Below are 14,804 nucleotides of genomic sequence, written 5' to 3'. Positions count from 1 at the left end.
AAGAGAGAGAAATAATTGGCACTTTTACCTAGAAGTAGGTGAAAGCAATTACTGCTGCCATCCAGAGCTGAATGGCGGCCAATTTCAGTACATTGGAATTACCATGGCGGAACAAGCTGCATTTAAGAGGTCTGTGCCGCTGCTATTAAGACCAGGATTGCGAAACAAAAGGAAATAGTGTGCATAGCGTGTTAAAATCGTAAGACATAGACAATTAAAACCGGTCTCCCAATTTGCCTGCACATGCTGAAAGTACAGAAGGAGGAAATAAATGAGCTCCAGGTCTCTGGTTTCGTCTGCGTCATTTCATTTCTGCTTGTTTGTTCCTGATATATTTCACTCACACGGCACTTAAGTTCCAGTAACCATGGCTACTGGCGTGCAGCTTCTGTATTTTTTACTTTGAACCGGGTTATGGTGTCGGAACGGAGCAAGATTCCGTTACATATGAGTCTACACTCGTCTCTCCCCTTTTTCCTCATTGGGTTTGCAGCATTTAGCTGGATGCTAAAAGCCAGACTTGATAAAAACCTGGTGCTGCCGAACAAGCCTGACTTGAGTCATATAGGGGAAGAAAAAAAACAAATCAGCTTTTATTGAGTTGAAAATGCTGCCTTTAGAAAACAGTAGATGCGAGTAATCTTAAACTCTCACGTTGTCACGGTATCTTGGCATTCTGGCATTCAAACACTGCAGCAGTCGACAGGTCAGGGCAGATGCTGCAGCACATGCAGGCAGATACACGCAGATAGAAAGTGTTCAGTAGAAGGAGTGTTTTATGCAGAGCATGTTGAACTGTCAAAGATCTGATAAAAGATACCAAATCTGCCAAGCATGTTGTTAACTAAAGAGATTGCTTATATGTGCCGGTAAGTCATATAGTTTATGCCTTTGACTCTAATGACCCTTCCTGAGATGATTAACACTCTCTCAGGACGCCATGCCCTGAATCGCCGCCCGTCCTCCCTCCCTCCTACCACTGCGCTAGAACTAAAACCCAGCCCCAACCCACTAAACTACCACAAATACATCTTTGACAACCGTCACAGACGCACCCTTTTCCGTTCACAGAGAAGCAAAGGCAACCCAGTTATTTTCTGAAGGACCTCTCTCAGGTAAGATAAGAAGGGATCATAACTAGTCGAGCAACTTTTTTCTATGTAATTGACAACCCTTTTCTTCCTGCCAGGGTTCTTCTACGCCTAAAAAGCCAAAATGGTTAAATATGAAGTGACTGTAACCACCGCAAATCTTGCTCAGGCACCTACGACCAACAATATTTTCATTAAACTGGTGGGGATCGATGGGGAGAGCAAACGTACGTGGCTCAAAAGCATTCAAGGAACTGCTGCGTTCCACCTGGGAGCCGTGAGTCTGGAATTTACTCGGATTTCACACCTAATGCTTCAGCATATTTCTGAACCTGGCACTCTGCAGATAAAAGCATTCAATCACAATTATTAGAATTACAACTTGTGCTTTGTGAGCCACACACCCAATTTTTCTTTTCATACTTTATCAGTTAGTCGATTCTAATCTCTGATTTGGAACATTTTAATGCTGATTATTATTCTCAAAGTCTCTCTCTAAATGACGTGTTCATGCACGTCTTTATGCTTCCTCTGGCTGTGCATTTGAAGAAAACTCAGAGCCTCTCCCACTTTGTTTTCAGAAATCACATTTTTCAGTGTCTTGCCACACCTCTCTGGGTAAGCTGGTGCTGATAGAGGTGGACAAAAGGCCTCTCCCACTTTTCCCAGAAGATGCCTGGTTTCCCAGCAAGGTTGCGGTGAAGTCCCCCGAGGGCGACTACTACAACTTTCCAATTTATCGCTGGATCTCTGGCAGTGAGGTTCAACTGTTCAGGGAAGGAACAGGTTTGTGAAACTCGATGTAACTGCTCTACTATTGCTAAAAAAAAACACGATACCAAAAAAGAAATTAATTTCTCAATCTTTCTCTCAGCTCTGAGAAACGTGGATGACACTCATCATCTCGGCAAATACTCCAGAGAGAAGGAGCTGAAGCTGAGAGAAGAGCAGTATAGGTGGGGGGTAGTTTTACTTTCATGTATGATGTTTCATCATATTGACTTCTGAGTAATCTGATTTTATAAAATCATCACATTGTCGTCAGCATACACCATCTCCCATGCTGTACTCGCACTTGTACTGAACTGTTCTGTATTTCTCAGATGGGATGTTTATAAGGAGGGGTTACCTCACTGCATAAAAGCAGAAAACCCCCTTTCCCTGCCTTGCGAAGTCCGCTTCTCCTTCACCAAGGCGACAGAGTTTCTCTACACGGCCTCTGTTGGGTGAGATGGAATAAATCGTAACAGAAGCAGCAGCCAGAGTAAATACCTGTATTGAAGCGTGTCAGTAGAAATGAAGTCTGAATAAATGCGCTTCTTTTAATGACCCAGGCTGACCGAACTGAAACTGAAGGGGCTGATCGTTAGCAAGGAGAACTGGTCCAACCTTAAAGACATTGACAAGGTCTTCTGCAACAAAACGACACCCATATCAGGTGCAGCTCTGAAGGAAACACGCTGCAACATTGAGGCATGCGTTCTGTGCATATGCAGCGTAATTACTTGCTGTGCTAAATCCTGCTTTCTTTCCAGTGTATGTCAAGAACCACTGGGAGGATGATGCACTTTTTGGCTACCAGTATCTAAATGGCGTTAATCCGATATTGATCCAACGCTGTGCGGCTCTGCCGGATAAGCTTCCGGTCACTGACGATATGGTGTTTCTACGCGGCGGAGGCTGCTTAATGGAGGAAATGCAGGTATATTAAACAGATGGTTAAAAATGTCATATAAATGAGGAATAAGTTAGTTTAACAATGAACTCTTTCTATATTTTGCGTGAATTGCAGGACTGCAGAGATGCTTTAATAAAAAATAAAAACAAGAGACCATGTAGAATGTGGTTCAGCGTGGAAATCAAGATGTAATCTGTTAAGAAATGCACTCAGAAATATATTGTATATCTGTAAAAAAAAAAAAAAAAGTGTTCTAGTTGTGACTTGGTTCAAAATACGACTTTTAGAAAGGCAACATCTTCCTGTGTGACTACAAGCGTTTGGATGGACTGAAAGCAAACGTCATCAATGGGAAGAAGCAGCACCTGATGGCTCCTCTGGTGCTGCTCCACAAAACCCCCGAAGATCAGCTGATGCCAATCGCTATTCAGGTGAGGCTGTCCTGGAGATCTGCACTGAGCTTGAGCTGATTACCGTAATTCCCGGTGTACAAGCCGCTACTTTTTTCCAATATTTTGAACCTTGCGGTTAATGCAACGACGCGGCAAATTTACGTATATTTTCCCACTTTCGTTACGAGCCGTGTTTCGTTAAAGCCTATTTATTTACGTTACGAAATTAACGCCCGCCCGCCCGGAGGGAAAGCCCCGCTTGCGCGTAGCTGGGGAGATCCGCGAGAAGGGCCCGGCGCGCGTCCAGAGTCCCCGCCGCCTGTCCGCCATCCGCTACGCGGCGTCGGACGCGCCGGCCCGCGGGGAAGGAACCCGCCCCCTCGACCTCCCGGGCGTCCCCACCCCTGCCGCACCACGCTCCCGCGGACGGAGGATGAGGGGCACGGGAGGGCAAGGGGGACGGGGACACCCCGCCAGGCGGGCGCGCGCGCCACGCAGCCTCCGACGGGCGGAGAGGGGAGGGCGACGGGGCGACCGCTCCCCCAGCCGCGGCTCGGGCCCAGCCCCGCTTCGCACCCCAGCCCGACCGACCCAGCCCTTAGAGCCAATCCTTATCCCGAAGTTACGGATCTGATTTGCCGACTTCCCTTGATCTAACATGCCAGAGGCTGTTCACCTTGGAGACCTGCTGCGGATATCGTTACGAGCCGTGTTCCGTTAAATATCATTTGTTTCAATGTACCGGTAGACACCTGCAGTTTACGAATATGTGCGGCTTATTTTTGTACAAAATAAATATTTTTTTAAAATTCAGTGGGTGCGACTTTTTCACAGGTGCGCATAATAGTTCAGCAATTACGGTATTAAAATGAAAGGACACGGACTGTGTGAATTACTTTGGATTTACTGCTCCATAAAACAGCGATCATAAACGCAATTTATTGGACAGTTAAAGGTTGACTACATAAAGGACATTGCATTTCTAGCCCTCATCTTTTCAACAATAGGCTTTTCTTCAGAACACCAACATGTCCACTTGAATCTCTCAATTGATCGCTAATGCTAACTGTTACAATGGATATATTTGGATATGCTTTACAAGATGATATTATATTGTATGCCTTGTATTTCCACTGGTCAATTAATAAGATTTGATTGATAGATAAATTATTGATCAGCTAACTTAGACATACTGATAACTGAATTATCTTGTATGTAAGGCTTTATGTTAAGGTGCAAATATAACTTTGGCTTCAATGTCTCTGAGAGACAGCCAGGCCTTGCTAGAGAAAGCTATGTACACTGGATAGTCAGACTGGATCATATTACCTTCACATTTCCTACAGTTTAATGAAAATGAGCTTTTAGTAGCCAACAATAACAACTTTAATAAATGCAATCCAGGAAAAGTTATATTCAGACTGTTTTTAATGCCAAATGAAACAACTTTAAAATTCATTTCTGAAACAGGACTGAAAAAAACACGTTTCCAACACCTGCTTAAAGTGTCACCTTTCTTGGTCTTGCTTTTGGTTTGTCAAAAAAGGCTTCCTGGGGAGACAACAATAGGACATTTGTCCCAACACTTTCCAACTCATCAAACTTCATCCTTCCTTCCAGCTGAAGCAGATTCCAGGAGAAGACAATCCCATCTTTTTCCCGACCGATTCCAAGTATGACTGGTTGACGGCCAAGATTTTTGTGAGAAGTGCGGATTTCAGCGAGCATCAACTCAACGTTCACCTGCTGCGCACTCATCTCCTGGCAGAGGTCTTTGCAGTGTCGCTGCTGCGCAACATGCCGATGGTGCATCCTCTGTATAAGGTAACTGCAAGGCAGAGGACGACTATTTCAAAGGAAATTTACTTTCGATGGTACAGCATGGACGCTATTTTTACTTCTGGTGTAATGAACCATGTTTTTCCACCTTTCCCTCAGCTCATCATACCTCACACTCGCTATACGCTGCAGATCAACTATCTAGCTCGGCTACTTCTGATATCTGAAATTGGAGTTTTCACACAGGTATTAATAGATCATCGTGCTCAGCAGTTCAATATTAAATGCTTTTATCTTTCTCTGACCGTATCCCTAACACATTTTTTTACCATGCTCTAGTTTGCAGCTTCTGGTGGAGAGGCCATGATCGATATCCTGAAGCGCTCCTTGTCCTCGCTGACCTACAGCTCGCTCTGTGTCCCGGATGACATAGCTGAACGTGGGGTGGGGACTATCCCAAACTTCTACTACAGAGACGATGGACTCAAGCTTTGGGAAATCGTCCACAGGTAGTTAAACTACTGGAAATAATGATTTTTAAAAAGCACATTCATTAAATTTCTTGCAGCATTTAGCAGCAGTATTGCCTAAACGCTGGTTCGAATGCCAAGGCATCTCATCCAAGTAGAGTTGTGCTTGGTTTAAAGGCTTGTGAACGGAGTGCTTGGTTACTACTACAAGACTGACGATGAAGTTTGCAAAGACTCTGAACTCCAGAAGTGGATTCAGGACATTTTTGAGCATGGATTTCTCTCCCAGACTTCCACAGGTCTGCTTATAAAAGAGAATTGTCAAAATCTGCCAGACAAAAGACTTCTTCTTGATCTCAATGCTTTTATCTGTCATTTTTTATAAATTCCCAGGAATCCCACAGAAATTGTGCACAGTGGCTGAGATGGTCAAGTTTGTCACCATGGTGATTTTTACCTGCTCGGGCCAGCACTCGGCTGTCAACGCTGGACAGGTGCATTAGTCAATAGGATTTGAATTCTTAAATCAATCACGATTAATCCTCATAGAATTTGTTTATCTCAAAACATGTGTATATGTTGTGCTTTTTAATGATTTATGTCTTTTGTCAATATTCAAACAATTGAAGTATGACTATGGCGGCTGGATGCCCAACACACCTATCTCCTTGCAACGTGATGCACCAACCACAAAGGGGGCAACAAGCAATGCCACGATCCTGCAGACACTCCCTGACGTTAACACGACGGCGCAGGGCATGGCCACCATGTGGCTGCTCAGCAAGCAGTCATCTGATTTCGTAAGTACTTAGCAGCAGTGCTCACACAGACGGGATACTTAAATGTCCCGGCTGTGAAATAATATCAGCAAATATAACTAGCACTGTCATTGTCAACCAATGTCTTAATAACGCAATGTCTGCATTTTGGTAGGTCCCTCTCGGCCAGTACCCGGAGGAGCATTTCTTTGAGGACGGTCCCTGCAAGGTGATAAAGGACTTTCAAGGGGAGCTTCACATTTTAAGTGCAATTATCAAAACCAGAAATCAGAGTCTGAAAGTCCCGTACACGTACTTGGATCCCGTCGTGGTGGAAAATAGTGTGGCTATTTGAATATCACAGCCAAGACCGTTTGACTTTATGAATGAGAGTTTGCTACATAACGGGTTCAGTTGTAATTTAGTAAAGCTTGTCCCAGTTTGTCCCAGTTTGACCTGCTCTTATTCGTGATGGGCGTCACTTCTCTATCGTTCTTATGACATTCGTGGATGATCCATCAGCACTGAGTTGTCTCCATGGACATGCAATAGAGGCTTATTCATTGCATCAGACTACCGGTATCGTGCTTTGTTCCCTATCTTTGAATGCTACGTTCTTGTGTCCTTTGTTCCTTTCACTCTGAATGCCTGCGGAAAGACTTCTTAAAACAACTGGTAAATGACGCAGCGACAAGAAAAACACACACACGCGTGTTAGCGTTTGCCTCTGCACAAATAAAGCTGGATTTATTATGCTGTGTTCTTCTGGCATGTGCGCACATCACTGAACAGAAAGAAGTGGAGAATATCTGTAAAGACAGACAAGCCACGGTATAACGGCGTTCTACCGTCGTATGGAGAGGGAAACTATTCCAGCTTCGACGCTGCACACGGAGATGACGCATTCAAAGGCGTCGGAGAACCATGGTGTGTTCACGAACATGGGACATGTGACAACTCGCGTCAGAACGAACAATTATCGGCTGAAAACGCGTCTATGAGCCGTGCAACGCCAAACTAATAATATAGACTTTCTAACATACGTTTATTCGTTCATTATTTTCCTTTTTTTTTTTTAATTTATATATATATATATATTTTCGAGGCTTGGAGTGGCGCCCCCTCCAGCAGGTGGCGCCCTAGGCAATCGCCTAGCTCGCCTATGCCTAGAGCCGGCCCTGCTTCCTGAGATGATTAACGCTCTCTCAGGACGCCACGTCCTGAATCGCCGCCTGTCCTCCCTCCCTCCCTCCTACCACTGCGCTAGAACTAAAACCCAGCCCCAACCCACTAAACTACCACGAATACATATTTGACAACCATCACAGACGCACCCTTTTCCGTTCACAGAGAAGCAAAGGCAACCCAGTTATTTTCTGAAGGACCTTTCTCAGGTAAGATAAGAAGGGATCATAACTAGTCGAGCAACTTTTTTCTATGTAATTGACAACCCTTTTCTTCCTGCCAGGGTTCTTCTACGCCTAAAAAGCCAAAATGGTTAAATATGAAGTGACTGTAACCACCGCAAATCTTGCTCAGGCACCTACGACCAACAATATTTTCATTAAACTGGTGGGGATCGATGGGGAGAGCAAACGTACGTGGCTCAAAAGCATTCAAGGAACTGCTGCGTTCCACCTGGGAGCCGTGAGTCTGGAATTTACTCGGATTTCACACCTAATGCTTCAGCATATTTCTGAACCTGGCACTCTGCAGATAAAAGCATTCAATCACAATTATTAGAATTACAACTTGTACTTTGTGAGCCACACACCCAATTTTTCTTTTCATACTTTATCAGTTAGTCGATTCTAATCTCTGATTTGGAACATTTTAATGCTGATTATTATTCTCAAAGTCTCTCTCTAAATGACGTGTTCATGCATGTCTTTATGCTTCCTTTGGCTGTGCATTTGAAGAAAACTCAGAGCCTCTCCCACTTTGTTTTCAGAAATCACATTTTTCAGTGTCTTGCCACACCTCTCTGGGAAAGCTGGTGCTGATAGAGGTTGACAAAAGGCCTCTCCCACTTTTCCCAGAAGATGCCTGGTTTCCCAGCAAGGTTGCGGTGAAGTCCCCCGAGGGCGACTACTACAACTTTCCAATTTATCGCTGGATCTCTGGCAGTGAGGTTCAACTGTTCAGGGAAGGAACAGGTTTGTGGAACTCGATGTAACTGCTCTACTATTGCTAAAAAAAAACACGATACCAAAAAAGAAATTAATTTCTCAATCTTTCTCTCAGCTCTGAGAAACGTGGATGACACTCATCATCTCGGCAAATACTCCAGAGAGAAGGAGCTGAAGCTGAGAGAAGAGCAGTATAGGTGGGGGGTAGTTTTACTTTCATGTATGATGTTTCATCATATTGACTTCTGAGTAATCTGATTTTATAAAATCATCACATTGTCGTCAGCATACACCGTCTCCCATGCTGTACTCGCACTTGTACTGAACTGTTCTGTATTTCTCAGATGGGATGTTTATAAGGAGGGGTTACCTCACTGCATAAAAGCAGAAAACCCCCTTTCCCTGCCTTGCGAAGTCCGCTTCTCCTTCACCAAGACGACAGAGTTTCTCTACACGGCCTCCGTTGGGTGAGATGGAATAAATCGTAACAGAAGCAGCAGCCAGAGTAAATACCTGTATTGAAGCGTGTCAGTAGAAATGAAGTCTGAATAAATGCGCTTCTTTTAATGACCCAGGCTGACCGAACTGAAACTGAAGGGGCTGATCGGTAGCAAGGAGAACTGGTCCAACCTTAAAGACATTGACAAGGTCTTCTGCAACAAAACGACACCCATATCAGGTGCAGCTCTGAAGGAAACACGCTGCAACATTGAGGCATGCGTTCTGTGCATATGCAGCGTAATTACTTGCTGTGCTAAATCCTGCTTTCTTTCCAGTGTATGTCAAGAACCACTGGGAGGATGATGCACTTTTTGGCTACCAGTATCTAAATGGCGTTAATCCGATATTGATCCAACGCTGTGCGGCTCTGCCGGATAAGCTTCCGGTCACTGACGATATGGTGTTTCTACGCGGCGGAGGCTGCTTAATGGAGGAAATGCAGGTATATTAAACAGATGGTTAAAAATGTCATATAAATGAGGAATAAGTTAGTTTAACAATGAACTCTTTCTATATTTTGCGTGAATTGCAGGACTGCAGAGATGCTTTAATAAAAAATAAAAACAAGAGACCATGTAGAATGTGGTTCAGCGTGGAAATCAAGATGTAATCTGTTAAGAAATGCACTCAGAAATATATTGTATATCTGTAAAAAAAAAAAAAAAAAGTGTTCTAGTTGTGACTTGGTTCAAAATACGACTTTTAGAAAGGCAACATCTTCCTGTGTGACTACAAGCGTTTGGATGGACTGAAAGCAAACGTCATCAATGGGAAGAAGCAGCACCTCATGGCTCCTCTGGTGCTGCTCCACAAAACCCCCGAAGATCAGCTGATGCCAATCGCTATTCAGGTGAGGCTGTCCTGGAGATCTGCACTGAGCTTGAGCTGATTACCGTAATTCCCGGTGTACAAGCCGCTACTTTTTTCCAATATTTTGAACCTTGCGGTTAATGCAACGACGCGGCAAATTTACGTATATTTTCCCACTTTCGTTACGAGCCGTGTTTCGTTAAAGCCTATTTATTTACGTTACGAAATTAACGCCCGCCCGCCCGGAGGGAAAGCCCCGCTTGCGCGTAGCTGGGGAGATCCGCGAGAAGGGCCCGGCGCGCGTCCAGAGTCCCCGCCGCCTGTCCGCCATCCGCTACGCGGCGTCGGACGTGCCGGCCCGCGGGGAAGGAACCCGCCCCCTCGACCTCCCGGGCGTCCCCACCCCTGCCGCACCACGCTCCCGCGGACGGAGGATGAGGGGCACGGGAGGGCAAGGGGGACGGGGACACCCCGCCAGGCGGGCGCGCGCGCCACGCAGCCTCCGACGGGCGGAGAGGGGAGGGCGACGGGGCGACCGCTCCCCCAGCCGCGGCTCGGGCCCAGCCCCGCTTCGCACCCCAGCCCGACCGACCCAGCCCTTAGAGCCAATCCTTATCCCGAAGTTACGGATCTGATTTGCCGACTTCCCTTGATCTAACATGCCAGAGGCTGTTCACCTTGGAGACCTGCTGCGGATATCGTTACGAGCCGTGTTCCGTTAAATATCATTTGTTTCAATGTACCGGTAGACACCTGCAGTTTACGAATATGTGCGGCTTATTTTTGTACAAAATAAATATTTTTTTAAAATTCAGTGGGTGCGACTTTTTCACAGGTGCGCATAATAGTTCAGCAATTACGGTATTAAAATGAAAGGACACGGACTGTGTGAATTACTTTGGATTTACTGCTCCATAAAACAGCGATCATAAACGCAATTTATTGGACAGTTAAAGGTTGACTACATAAAGGACATTGCATTTCTAGCCCTCATCTTTTCAACAATAGGCTTTTCTTCAGAACACCAACATGTCCACTTGAATCTCTCAATTGATCGCTAATGCTAACTGTTACAATGGATATATTTGGATATGCTTTACAAGATGATATTATATTGTATGCCTTGTATTTCCACTGGTCAATTAATAAGATTTGATTGATAGATAAATTATTGATCAGCTAACTTAGACATACTGATAACTGAATTATCTTGTATGTAAGGCTTTATGTTAAGGTGCAAATATAACTTTGGCTTCAATGTCTCTGAGAGACAGCCAGGCCTTGCTAGAGAAAGCTATGTACACTGGATAGTCAGACTGGATCATATTACCTTCACATTTCCTACAGTTTAATGAAAATGAGCTTTTAGTAGCCAACAATAACAACTTTAATAAATGCAATCCAGGAAAAGTTATATTCAGACTGTTTTTAATGCCAAATGAAACAACTTTAAAATTCATTTCTGAAACAGGACTGAAAAAAACACGTTTCCAACACCTGCTTAAAGTGTCACCTTTCTTGGTCTTGCTTTTGGTTTGTCAAAAAAGGCTTCCTGGGGAGACAACAATAGGACATTTGTCCCAACACTTTCCAACTCATCAAACTTCATCCTTCCTTCCAGCTGAAGCAGATTCCAGGAGAAGACAATCCCATCTTTTTCCCGACCGATTCCAAGTATGACTGGTTGACGGCCAAGATTTTTGTGAGAAGTGCGGATTTCAGCGAGCATCAACTCAACGTTCACCTGCTGCGCACTCATCTCCTGGCAGAGGTCTTTGCAGTGTCGCTGCTGCGCAACATGCCGATGGTGCATCCTCTGTATAAGGTAACTGCAAGGCAGAGGACGACTATTTCAAAGGAAATTTACTTTCGATGGTACAGCATGGACGCTATTTTTACTTCTGGTGTAATGAACCATGTTTTTCCACCTTTCCCTCAGCTCATCATACCTCACACTCGCTATACGCTGCAGATCAACTATCTAGCTCGGCTACTTCTGATATCTGAAATTGGAGTTTTCACACAGGTATTAATAGATCATCGTGCTCAGCAGTTCAATATTAAATGCTTTTATCTTTCTCTGACCGTATCCCTAACACATTTTTTTACCATGCTCTAGTTTGCAGCTTCTGGTGGAGAGGCCATGATCGATATCCTGAAGCGCTCCTTGTCCTCGCTGACCTACAGCTCGCTCTGTGTCCCAGATGACATAGCTGAACGTGGGGTGGGGACTATCCCAAACTTCTACTACAGAGACGATGGACTCAAGCTTTGGGAAATCGTCCACAGGTAGTAAACTACTGGAAATAATGATTTTTAAAAAGCACATTCATTAAATTTCTTGCAGCATTTAGCAGCAGTATTGCCTAAACGCTGGTTCGAATGCCAAGGCATCTCATCCAAGTAGAGTTGTGCTTGGTTTAAAGGCTTGTGAACGGAGTGCTTGGTTACTACTACAAGACTGACGATGAAGTTTGCAAAGACTCTGAACTCCAGAAGTGGATTCAGGACATTTTTGAGCATGGATTTCTCTCCCAGACTTCCACAGGTCTGCTTATAAAAGAGAATTGTCAAAATCTGCCAGACAAAAGACTTCTTCTTGATCTCAATGCTTTTATCTGTGTCATTTTTTATAAATTCCCAGGAATCCCACAGAAATTGTGCACAGTGGCTGAGATGGTCAAGTTTGTCACCATGGTGATTTTTACTTGCTCGGGCCAGCACTCGGCTGTCAACTCTGGACAGGTGCATTAGTCAATAGGATTTGAATTCTTAAATCAATCACGATTAATCCTCATAGAATTTGTTTATCTCAAAACATGTGTATATGTTGTGCTTTTTAATGATTTATGTCTTTTGTCAATATTCAAACAATTGAAGTACGACTATGGCGGCTGGATGCCCAACACACCTATCTCCTTGCAACGTGATGCACCAACCACAAAGGGGGCAACAAGCAATGCCACGATGCTGCAGACACTCCCTGACGTTAACACAACGGCGCAGGGCATGGCCACCATGTGGCTGCTCAGCAAGCAGTCGTCTGATTTCGTAAGTACTTAGCAGCAGTGCTCACACAGACGGGATACTTAAATGTCCCGGCTGTGAAATAATATCAGCGAATATAACTAGCACTGTCATTGTCAACCAATGTCTTAATAACGCAATGTCTGCATTTTGGTAGGTCCCTCTCGGCCAGTACCCGGAGGAGCATTTCTTTGAGGACGGTCCCTGCAAGGTGATAAAGGACTTTCAAGGGGAGCTTCACATTTTAAGTGCAATTATCAAAACCAGAAATCAGAGTCTGAAAGTCCCGTACACGTACTTGGATCCCGTCGTGGTGGAAAATAGTGTGGCTATTTGAATATCACAGCCAAGACCGTTTGACTTTATGAATGAGAGTTTGCTACATAACGGGTTCAGTTGTAATTTAGTAAAGCTTGTCCCAGTTTGTCCCAGTTTGACCTGCTCTTATTCGTGATGGGCGTCACTTCTCTATCGTTCTTATGACATTCGTGGATGATCCATCAGCACTGAGTTGTCTCCATGGACATGCAATAGAGGCTTATTCATTGCATCAGACTACCGGTATCGTGCTTTGTTCCCTATCTTTGAATGCTACGTTCTTGTGTCCTTTGTTCCTTTCACTCTGAATGCCTGCGGAAAGACTTCTTAAAACAATTGGTAAATGACGCAGCGACAAGAAAAATACACACACGCGTGTTAGCGTTTGCCTCTGCCCTCTGGATTTCTACCTGCTCTGATGGTTTATCTTCATAAAGGGAATGTTTGCTTGTCCTTGTTGTCATAAATAAGCTGCCTTGAGGGAAAGGGAAGACTTTTTTCATGACATTTCATCAATGGTCTGTAACAGCACTTGGAGTATCATCTCTTTGGACACTGATCTAATGCTGAAATTGCAAGGCTTATTTGTGCAAAAATTTGATTTGTTTGTGTGTATATGAGTAGATGAGATTAGGTGTGTGTGTGATAGTGAGAAAGAGCTGTTTGTTTAGAGATCATAACACATTTATTCTTCTGGAGAGCAGCATGAATTCAATTGCAAGGTCTATCCGGTGAAAACGTTTCACTTCTGTGATGCCGGACACTGATTCAATTTGATTCTGTGAAAACCGTATATTATATATTATATAATATTCTGTGTACTGTAAAACGAAAATGGGCAAGGTGATGCTGAAGAAAGCTTTTGTATGCTTACTGTACGTTTGCCTACCATTGAATACGTTATTCATTTTGACATTACGCTTTGTACATTTTTGAAGTAGCAAGGTAGCCCAGTGGTTAATTTCATTTCAATGTACAGTACTCTCCAGTCATTTATGATGGTAGTCAAATGAATGACTCGAACTGTGATCAAGGGTTCCTGTTAGTCTCATCTATTTCATACTTGCCAACCTTCAGATGTAAGTATGTGTCATAGAAATGCACTAACATCTGATTAAAACAAATATATATCTTTGCCCTTTGCGTGATATATGGAATATTAGATGAAAATAAGCTTGCCGGTTTGTGGATTGGGGTTTCAACATCATGCTTTACTTGTCATCCACCAACAACGTTGAACTATTTTTCATAACAGCACCTGCTTTTGGCACCTTAGTGTGCGCTCACAGCTTGGCACTGGGGTCGACAATGTAGGTCAACAACGCCACTAGTGGCCTGAGAAAAAGCAAAACAGACTTTTAGCACTTCAGTCAAATGTATTTTATTTACATATTGGTCTGGATAAATATGAACTTTAGTAAATGCACCCATGCATACGGAAAACCTTAGAAATTCCAGCCAATGCTCTTCATTGTCATGTCATACAAAATCCAACTGTGTGATGCGCTTTACAAGTTAAAGACGGCTACATCGTGCCATATGAACACACCCACTTTGTGCACTTTAAACACAACCTTGCACTACACGTGGTTTCAAACTGTATACGGTATTTGATAAAAATGCTGCAATATCTATGATTTTGATATCCAATGATTATTCCCGTCTGAAACGACATAACACATAAATCACACAACAAATGGGACCGCAGTTATTTAGTCTATGTACACACAACTACATTTACAATAACGCTATTTTTTTTTAAGCTGTTGGTATCATCCTTATAAGAAACTGCACATAATATGATAAAGCACATACATGTATTGTATAATGCAAATACAAACGGTAATTTCC

At 43.7% G+C, this 14,804-nt stretch overlaps 2 protein-coding genes across 2 annotated transcripts; both read left to right on the top strand.

The window, feature by feature from the left end:
- Window positions 1-1,037: 1,037 nt before the first annotated feature.
- Window positions 1,038-6,908, top strand: LOC137906305 (arachidonate 12-lipoxygenase, 12R-type-like). The gene is made up of 15 exons (XM_068750553.1): window positions 1,038-1,115; window positions 1,190-1,368; window positions 1,673-1,877; window positions 1,966-2,047; window positions 2,195-2,317; window positions 2,426-2,529; window positions 2,627-2,793; window positions 3,057-3,200; window positions 4,782-4,985; window positions 5,100-5,186; window positions 5,280-5,449; window positions 5,588-5,709; window positions 5,804-5,904; window positions 6,040-6,210; window positions 6,344-6,908. The coding sequence occupies exons 2-15, from the start codon at window positions 1,216-1,218 to the stop codon at window positions 6,521-6,523; spliced, it is 2,013 nt and encodes a 670-aa protein (XP_068606654.1). The 5' UTR covers window positions 1,038-1,115; window positions 1,190-1,215; the 3' UTR covers window positions 6,524-6,908.
- A 605-nt stretch (window positions 6,909-7,513) lies between these two features.
- LOC137907160 (arachidonate 12-lipoxygenase, 12R-type-like) lies at window positions 7,514-14,168 on the top strand. The gene is made up of 15 exons (XM_068751477.1): window positions 7,514-7,562; window positions 7,637-7,815; window positions 8,120-8,324; window positions 8,413-8,494; window positions 8,642-8,764; window positions 8,873-8,976; window positions 9,074-9,240; window positions 9,505-9,648; window positions 11,230-11,433; window positions 11,548-11,634; window positions 11,728-11,897; window positions 12,035-12,156; window positions 12,253-12,353; window positions 12,489-12,659; window positions 12,793-14,168. Exons 2-15 carry the CDS (start codon window positions 7,663-7,665, stop codon window positions 12,970-12,972), a joined length of 2,013 nt encoding a protein of 670 aa, XP_068607578.1. The 5' UTR covers window positions 7,514-7,562; window positions 7,637-7,662; the 3' UTR covers window positions 12,973-14,168.
- Window positions 14,169-14,804: the final 636 nt, after the last annotated feature.

The sequence above is a fragment of the Brachionichthys hirsutus genome, chromosome 17, assembly GCF_040956055.1.
Source record: "Brachionichthys hirsutus isolate HB-005 chromosome 17, CSIRO-AGI_Bhir_v1, whole genome shotgun sequence".
Classification (NCBI taxonomy): Eukaryota; Metazoa; Chordata; class Actinopteri; order Lophiiformes; family Brachionichthyidae; genus Brachionichthys; species Brachionichthys hirsutus.
This window is presented reverse-complemented; position numbering and strand designations above follow the sequence as displayed.